The sequence below is a fragment of the Gavialis gangeticus genome, unplaced genomic scaffold (assembly GCF_001723915.1).
Source record: "Gavialis gangeticus isolate Ggan-Ray unplaced genomic scaffold, GavGan_comp1, whole genome shotgun sequence".
NCBI lineage: Eukaryota > Metazoa > Chordata > Crocodylia > Gavialidae > Gavialis > Gavialis gangeticus.
The window spans coordinates 11,356,106-11,365,086 of NW_017729018.1; the positions used below are offsets into that span (position 1 = coordinate 11,356,106).

General features: G+C 47.8%; 1 protein-coding gene across 2 annotated transcripts in view; it reads left to right on the top strand.

Moving 5' to 3' along the window:
• LOC109294914 (hippocampus abundant transcript 1 protein-like) overlaps positions 1-7,919 on the top strand; it is a 16,016-nt gene extending 8,097 nt beyond the window's left edge. The window contains exons 1-10 of one of the 2 annotated variants that reach the window (XM_019513498.1): positions 1-86; positions 1,282-1,409; positions 1,804-1,918; positions 2,452-2,670; positions 3,811-3,924; positions 4,479-4,550; positions 5,403-5,515; positions 5,736-5,833; positions 6,558-6,724; positions 6,807-7,919. In XM_019513498.1, the coding sequence (XP_019369043.1) occupies positions 60-86; positions 1,282-1,409; positions 1,804-1,918; positions 2,452-2,670; positions 3,811-3,924; positions 4,479-4,550; positions 5,403-5,515; positions 5,736-5,833; positions 6,558-6,724; positions 6,807-7,016 (1,263 nt within the window). In that variant the 5' untranslated portion in view covers positions 1-59 and the 3' untranslated portion in view covers positions 7,017-7,919. The remainder of the gene's footprint in view (positions 87-1,281; positions 1,410-1,803; positions 1,919-2,451; positions 2,671-3,810; positions 3,925-4,478; positions 4,551-5,402; positions 5,516-5,735; positions 5,834-6,557; positions 6,725-6,806) is intronic. The other variant, XM_019513500.1, reaches the window with a different exon arrangement.
• Positions 7,920-8,981: the final 1,062 nt, after the last annotated feature.

An 8,981-nucleotide genomic window follows, 5' to 3' on the forward strand; every position in this document is an offset into this window, starting at 1 on the left:
AAGCTGTTGCTTTGTCTCCCTAGGTGTTGCACCAGACTTTTCCTCAGCACACGTTCTTGATGAATGGCTTGATCCATGGAGTCAAGGTAAGGAATTTTGCACCCATATTAAGGAATCGGTGGAATGAAAGCATATGCAGCAGGCTAGACTGGCCTGTCATCTGGGCTTCATTCCAGACAGACCAGGGTCAATCGTAAATAGAGTCAGCATGTATTTGGTTGTTCAGCCCAATGTATGGACCCAATATTTGGTTCAGCCCAGTATAAGGTAGCTGAGCTACCTTATTGGCAAGCTGAGCAAAAAAGTGCAGAATTGAAAGGATATGAACGCTGAATTGCATGCTTTCCCACTTGGGTGGCCTCATTCCCTCTAGCCTGGAAATCTGGTGAGGTAGCACAGGCCTCAAGGCTTTCTGAGTTAAGCTAAAAACACAGCAGAGCAGTTTGAGAGCAGCCTAGTGATCTGGTCCTGGAATGTTAGAAATCCTGGCTGCTGAAGTAATGCCATTTAAAAACAACCATGATTTAGAAATTGTACCTTCTTACAACATAAAGTAGGGATTGCAGAGCAGTGTAGCAACTGGAGAAGTGATTTTAAGTTCAGTATCAGGAGGGGAGTGGCAGATTCCAGTAAGCAATGAAACAAACTTTCTGATTTGCTTGGTAATGTGACAAAATAGCATAGTGACTTATGCTTTGGATTTGACAGGGGGACTGCAATAAAGAGAACGGAAGAGAGCTATCATGGAGAAAGTGCTTTTTCTATCCTGAAATGGAGCAGTTCAGATAATCTCTTGTATAGCTGAGCGAGTCTGTTCTTGCCCTCTGTTGTGAGTCTGTAAGACCCGGGCTGGAGAACTCATAGGGGCTGAATGTCCTGGGCCTCTGTTCAGAAGCATCAGGTCTCTGTCTAGAAAAGTCAGAACTTTCCCCAAACTTCAGCAGACACTGATGTTCTGGAGATGTGCCAGTGTCTTCAGGCATTGTGGCAGTGACAACTCACTGGTGCCCAAATGCTCGTGGGAAGGCCACAGTTGCAAGCTGTGCACTTGCAGGGAAAGGGGAGAGAATTTCTGAGCATTGAGCAGTGCCAAGTTGATTGCTTTTCCAATATAAAGGCTTAAGCTGCCTAATGAACTGTCATGGTTTGCCTTCTAGAAAACAGACTGAATGGATTGCAGCCTCCTGGCATCTGTACTGGTGATGTTTAACTCTTGCTTTCCTCCTGACTGCTGGAGGGTTTGGGATTTCAGTCGGTGTGAATCTGTCTGTCTTCTCCTAGGGTCTGCTGTCTTTTCTAAGTGCCCCACTGATCGGTGCGCTCTCTGATGTCTGGGGCAGGAAGTCCTTTCTTCTCCTCACTGTCTTCTTCACATGTGCGCCAATCCCTCTCATGAAGATCAGTCCCTGGTGAGTCTGTTCTTTTCCTAATGAACAGTGCTCATACAGAGCTGAGTGCCAGAAGAGGGCACTGGAGATGGCAGTGGGAGGTGCCATCAATGGATGAGACTTGCAGAGATTCACATCGTTCATAGAAAGCCCCTGGAGATGATGGAGCCTTTTCTTAATCCAGAGGTTTCTCACTACTCTGCTTCACCACTGGATTCATTACTAGTCAGAAGAAGTGCCTTCTAGAGTCTTGCTCCCTTGATGAGAACTGGCTCGTTATTGAGCAGTAGTCCCCGTCTCATGGTCTTTCAAGCCATGAAGTGTTGCAGGGCACAAAACTGAAGCCCAGCAGCCTTAGAATACTGTGTGTGTTGTGTGGCATCCTTTAATTCTGTCCTGGGACCATCTCTTCCAGGTGGTATTTTGCTGTCATTTCCATGTCTGGAGTCTTTGCTGTCACCTTCTCTGTGATTTTTGCCTATGTTGCTGACATCACTCAGGAGCATGAACGCAGCACGGCTTATGGTTTGGTGAGGACTTGCGATATTGGCTTCCCCTGTGAAGAAGGATGTTAAAGAATTGCTGAAAAGCTAAGGAGTGGGGGGGTGTCTTCTGGCTTTTTTATGGGTATTTTCCCCAGAATTTCTGCATCTCTCACAAAGCAGTTTGTTGCCTCTTCCATTACTGCCTCAGAAATCAACCCTGGCATTTGTTGCTGTGAAATACAAAGACCAGCTGCATTGTCCTTTGGTCTTTTATTCCAGCCTGTGCTATAAGTAGCACAGTGTGGGGAGCTCATTGGCTTGTTTCTCTGCAGCCAGAAGTGCTGGCTTCTCTGCTTCTGTGGGTTTCACAGGGTTCGTGCAAATGTCTTAAAGGCACTGGCAGAGATGCCTTTTGTTCCCCATTGCCTAGAACCATACCAAGAGGGCAAGCTATATACAGAAGCCTATGTCCTTATGGATTATCACTTCCAGAGTAGATGGAGGTGCTGCCCATGGGCTGTACTGGGGAAGAGGTTCGGGCCAGAGGAGGCAACAATAACTTTTGTGTCATGCTTCAGGTTTCAGCCACTTTTGCTGCCAGCCTGGTCACAAGTCCAGCAATTGGTGCATATCTGTCCCGTGCCTACAGTGACACGCTGGTGGTGGTGCTGGCTTCAGGTGTTGCTTTGCTGGATATCGGTTTCATTCTGCTGGCTGTCCCAGAGTCGCTGCCTGAAGAAATGCGCCCTGTATCCTGGGGAGCCCCTATATCTTGGGAACAGGCTGATCCATTTGCCGTAAGTACTTCCACTGCTGCTTATCTTTCCCTGCAGCTCCACATCTATATTCACCCAAGTCCCAGGTTTCCTTTTCTGACAGGATGAAAGTATGTTTTATGAGATGAGGGATGTGAAGTCAGCCCCTCTCAGGGGAGCAGTGCCTGGATGTTGATGACTGGCAGCTTTCCAGAGCTGGCTTCTGAGTTTACACAGCTACAGTGTCTTAAAAACAGCTCCAATCTGCCTGAAGCAAGTTTCTCATGGTAGAAACATGTTGTTGTGTGAATTCAAGGCCTGTTGCTTCACAATTGCACTGTCTTACACAAGAGACATGTCAGGTTAGTGCTGCTCTTTCCATGGGGGAGACCTCCTTAGGTCCCAGAAGAGGTGTGGAGCCTGGCTTGGTTGCATCTTAAGGGAGCATTTTATTTGCTAACGCTTCTGATGGCACTGACTGAGATGTCAGAGGGTGACAGGTCCCTTACTTCAAGGTAGGAGCTGCCTATCTGCGATGGTCCAGGCCTTTCTCACCCACCTCATCCATGTGCAATATTCTGCAGCCATCCGGCCCATTATGGCAGTCTTCACACCTTCCTCTGAACCATCAGGTGTTGTCTGCTGCCTTGTAATTAACAGACACTATGGAGAGGTGCTAGGATCTGGCAAGCTGTGTTTCTCTGAGCCTGGCAGCCACTGTATTTTCTTTAAGAAAAAGCAGTTCTGCTGAACACGGGTGAAGTAAGAGGCCATGGAGGGCACTTAATTAAGAGTGACTTGGGAATGATTTCTCAGTATTAATCTGGGATAGAGAAGGCAGCATTGTATGCAGTCTGGGAGGGGTTAGCTTCAATGATCTGCTCTGTTTATGTTCTGAGGAGAGTCAGAGTTGCAGACATCCAGCTGGATTTTCTGATGGTTTGTTAACTGGATAAAGCTCCCACACTTGCAGGGTGTGAGGGGTGTGAAGCAGGAGCTGTTTGCTGGGCTGACTGACTGTCACAGACACATCTAATATCTTGAAATTCTGTTTCAGAATGAGCCCTGCAGGGTGCTCCACGTAACAGATAATACATGCTGTCTGCTTTTTCCTTGCTGGAGATGCATTTGGGCTCAGATCAGAGAGGGCTAATATGCTGTTTGCTTTGTCCCTTTCTCTAGTCACTCCGCAAAGTGGGCCAAGACTCCACGGTGCTTCTCATATGCATCACCGTTTTCCTCTCTTACCTTCCTGAAGCTGGCCAGTACTCCAGCTTCTTCCTGTACCTGCGACAGGTCAGTCATCGGGGTTAGACTATTGAAACATACAGGGGCTGAAGGCTGAGCCTCACAATTTATAGTCTCGTGCACGTCCTTATTTCCTTCCTGTCTGCACTCTCTGGGGCAGCTTCTTCCCCACAACCTCCAGTTTATTGGAGGGACTTTTACTTTCACTGCACGCCAGCAATTCTGGTTTGAGGAGGTGCTGTGTGGCAGTAGCACCAACAACGGTGCAAGAGAAAGAACCAGTGACCTGCTCCCTTTCCTAGAAACCTAACATTTACATGGGTCCTGCATTATCTGTGCAACCCTTCCCTGGATGGCCACTAGCTGCCTTCTCTGTCCTGTTACCTTCAGGCATTTTAGGATATTCCATTTACTTAGTTATCTGTAGTCAATAAGAATATCTTCCATTTTATTGTTGTAATGGTCACTTTGCCACAAGGTTTGTGGACAGTGTGGTTGTTTGATGTCCACTTTACGTGATATGTAGGCAATAAACACTAACACTGGCTTGTATGTGCAAAGTCCTGTGCCTGGAATAGCATTCCTTTCTGATGCCTTTGCAGGTCATTGGATTTTCCTCCGAGACTGTAGCAGCCTTCATTGGGGTAGTGGGAATCCTCTCTATATTGGCTCAGGTGAGAACCAGTATTCTGTAGTCTTTGGGGAAACTACGCTCGCAAACATCCTGGTTATGAAATGAATCCCAGTGGCTGCGCACACATGCACCTTTAGTCATGTGCGCAGATTCATAATGTATTTCTATCTTCTGTGATGGATGAGGTAGAAAGTACTGGTTATTTGAGCTCATCACTAAAGAGCTGTCATTCATTCAGCTTTGCCCTTGAGTAGCTGTGGAGTGCTCTGGAAGACTGTAACCTCTCTCTGGCAACTCAGGAGTGTCCATTTTATTCATATAATGCTAACTGGAGTGGCAGTCCTGCCTTTCAAGCCTTCAGTTGAGATAGAAAGACCAAGCAGGGTAGCAGTAGTGCCCTCTCTGAAGGGGGATGAACTTTCAAGTGATACAAAGCTTGTATCTGAAAGTAATGGGGTGAATTAAAGAGAAGCTTCTCAGCAGTCAGATGTATTGCCTTTAAAAACACTTGCCAGAGGAAGAAGTGGAAGCCTTGCTTCTGAGAACACTTACATTTAGGTTAGACCTGGAAAGAGAGAGTAGCCTATAGAGAATGCCTACACTTGCTGTGGGCACAGGGACTGCATTAGATGGGCCTCTGCAGGTGTCTCCATCTAATGATGATAATCCCTGCATCGTATGAAACCTAGCCAGAAGTGAAGGAGGAGTTTTTCTGCCAGCCACACGTCTTAGCCTTGTGATCCCTTATACAAGCACACTTTGCAGGCTGTAGAACAGCCCAAGGGCCTGACAACAGAGCCTGCAGTGCAGAGAGTCTCTTTGTTTTCTATCCCATTCACTTCCAAGTATGTTAAACCAAGGAAGATGATAGTGTTTCATTTTCTCTCTTCAGACAGTTGTGTTGGGAATTCTCATGCGGTCAATAGGAAACAAGAATACCATCCTCTTGGGCTTAGGCTTCCAGATCCTGCAGCTTGCCTGGTACGGCTTTGGATCACAGCCTTGGTAAGAGTTGATCAACACTGTCTGACAAACTGCATGTTGGTATGCTTCTGGTCCCTCCCCTCCCAAGGCAGTTCTGTGCCCTGTGCGGTTCTGTGAGGTGCTCTCCCTTTAGCCGCCAGGGGGAGATGTGTGCCTGCTCCTTTTGCCTTGGCTTATATTGTTCTGTGTGTGGAGGCCCTCCTCCTCTCCAGTTGATTTTTTTGACCGTTCTTTCCTCTAGGATGATGTGGGCTGCAGGAGCGGTGGCTGCAATGTCCAGTATCACATTTCCAGCCATTAGTGCCATGGTGTCCAGAAACGCAGACCCTGACCAGCAGGGTGAGTGGCCCATTGAGCTTGTCTAAGGGTTTGGACCACCTGTCCCACAACTGTCCAAACAAACCTCCCAGTTCTACGCTTTGTGTGGGGCGGAAATGCAGTTGCCACTCCAGGTGGTATAAATCTGTCTTTAACCCTTTAAACTGTGGTAATCGTCTTGCCCTGCCCTGTCACGGCTGTGTGGCTTCAAGGCCTCATGACAGCCATCATCCATGTTAATCCTTTAGCATGTAGAATGCAAGTCCTCTAAACAGGCACTTATACAACCAAGAGAGCGTGGGACTTGACAGACTGATGGTATGAGCTAATACAGTTATCTTGCCTGTATCCTGGTTGTAGCAATATCTGCTGATTGAAGAAGGCAGCCTTAGCAAAACTTTCATAAGCCACATGAGCAATCATTTGAGGTCAGAGGGGAAGGATCTGGATCATTTCCCTATCTCAAGCTTGCCCCTTGAATCCTGAAGTCTGACACCCTTAAATGTCTTGCATGTCTTTGTACAGTTTAACAGTGTTCATCACATTCTGGAAAGCAGCAAGTTTCCTATTGATGAGTTTGTAGACGACTGTAGCCAAGTAGGAGCTTGGATGCGTCTTGAGACGCTTGTTGGCTTATATGTGTTTTACCAGTCTTCCAAGTGTTAGGGAACCTCTTATGTGCCTGGTGAAGCCCTTCAGAAAGGTGGAGGCTGATGTCTTCTCTGTCCCTACCTTGTTTTCCTAGGTGTGGTCCAGGGGATGATTACCGGAATTCGGGGCCTCTGTAATGGGCTGGGGCCGGCGCTCTATGGCTTTGTCTTCTACCTGTTCCACGTGGAGCTGAACGAAATGGCTGAGGTGGAGACCTTGGGGAAAGCCACAAAGCCCAACATGGCCAACCCCACTGATGAGGTACCTGCCTAGCATCACCCTGGGTTTTGCATCTTTTCTCCACATGTCTCAACGTTAATCATTCCTCTGCTTTGCCTTACAGAGTAGCATCATCCCAGGGCCCCCTTTCCTCTTTGGAGCCTGCTCTGTCCTGCTGTCGCTCCTAGTGGCCTTGTTCATCCCAGAACACAACCTTGCGTTGAGATCAGGCAGCCACAAGAAACACAGCAACGGGGCCCAGACCCACACCCACAGCCCGCAGGCTGGAGGATCAGATGGCAAGGAGCCCCTCCTAGAGGACAGTAGCGTATGAGGGTGGGAGGGAAGAACTTGATTCACTCACATTTCAACTCCAAACCAAGGGTGGACTGTACCAGTTGGAGAGTGGAGGGGAAGGAGGTAACAGACTGTGTACCACTAGCAGCGACTGAAAGGGGAGACTGGCGTCCCTCCCAAGCCAGATGCATCCAGCTGGTGCAACAGGAAAAAAAAGAAAAGGAATTGTACCATCTGGTGCTGATGAAGGAGGGAGAAGTTGGACTGTGCCATGCAAAGGGATAGTTCTTCAAACGCCAACCTATGTGAATAGTGAACTTTATGGTGTAACCTGCCAAATATTCAACTTGCCAGTGGAATAAGTGAGGAGCTAGAATTCTACCCTGCTCTTTAATATAAACTAAATGATCCAACCGCCAGAGTAAAACCAACGCCTCTGTTACGTGCCCCGTTCCCTTTTATATAATCAGAAGTAGCTACTGGCCCCATCATGGCTTGATCAGCTAAACCACTTCAGGCTGAGGGCGGGAGGAGGGTAGGAAGCCTAATCCAATGCTGTACACTCGCCTCATGCTGAGGATACAGAGTGGTCTAATACACTAAATAGAGAGCAGTGTGTGCGTGTGTGTTGAATAGGCCATGCGGCCTCTGGTCGAGGTAGGTCTGATGAATTGGCCCATTCCAGCCTATGAGAAACAGACTGAAAAAGGAATATTTTAGTAATGTCCTGAAGGAAGGGACAAAACATGGAAATAGTTGCACGTGACGCTGCCTGTAGGTCAAATAGGACAGGCTGAGAGGTGAAAGGGCAGTTGTGTCAGTTAAAAGGGGATAGATGGTCAAGCATTAGCTTGTTTTGTTACAGCTGGACTGTTACATAGTAGAGGCTTGTTGTGTGTGGTACCCTCTTCTTGAGGGGGATTGAGGCAGCTCAAAAGAAGAAAAAAAAACCCACCTCACATGGAACTGGCAATTTAGAAAATGTTTCCCTCAAGGAAGTGAGAGCCATGACCAAATCTTTGTTAAGCACTTTTATTAAAGCAGTTGATTCCCCTCAAACTGCTTCCATTACAACTGATGGGCTCTCCATAAGGTACTGGTCAGGTGGGGTGCAGCCATTCTGGTCAGCATTATATCATGGGTCAACCTGAAGGGTCCCAGCATCAATCTTGCAATATGTTGGGAATGCAGTAGTTTGAAATCCGGTGGCATTTCTAGACTTTTAGCAGAGAGCGCCACTTGGTGACGCATGACAGCTGAGCTTGGGTCATGCAGCAGCAGAATGAAGCAAAGGTGCAGGAACGTGTGCACACGCAATAAGGAACCTGTGTTTCGCATGTGAGGAATGCTTGTTATTTCCCAGTGTGTAGAGGTGCATCAAAGAGGGCAGGAATCGATTCTCATCGGTCAGTGAGGTCGGAATCAAATGAAAGAGAAGGCATAGGGTAAAGTTTAAATCCAAGGACATTTAAATAGGAAACTAGTTGTTAAAGGAGTTGTGGATTCATTCATTCATAAGAATCCTTCAAACTACAACAGGTCTGATGCTGTAGAGCTCTCTGGAGAGGAGAGAAGTCAGCCATCCAGTCATTCTGGTTGGGGCCAGTTGGCTCTTAGCACAGGTTTGTAGTAAGCATTGAATGGAAAGAAAGGTCAAGGGCAATGGATGCTACAGGTAGGGCATACCACTTAGCTTCTGGGGTCACTGGGAGCAGGGACAGGAAGTCTGGGCTGAGCTGAGTAGGGAAGCACAGCTCCACGGATCAGCTCTGGGCACTGATGCAACGTCTGTATGTCAGGACTCGAAACACCCACTTATTTTGGTGAGTTTAGAGCTAGGGAAAGGTGCCGGTGGTTTGCCTTGGAGACTGAAATCCTCTTGCCACACTGTGGGCCCAAGGATGGGGACCTGTGCTGCATGCTTCCCGTCTCTGCCCTGCCAATATACCTCAACCCCATCCTGGAGGGAGTGCTGCTAGGGATGTTTTGGGGGGTGGGGGGG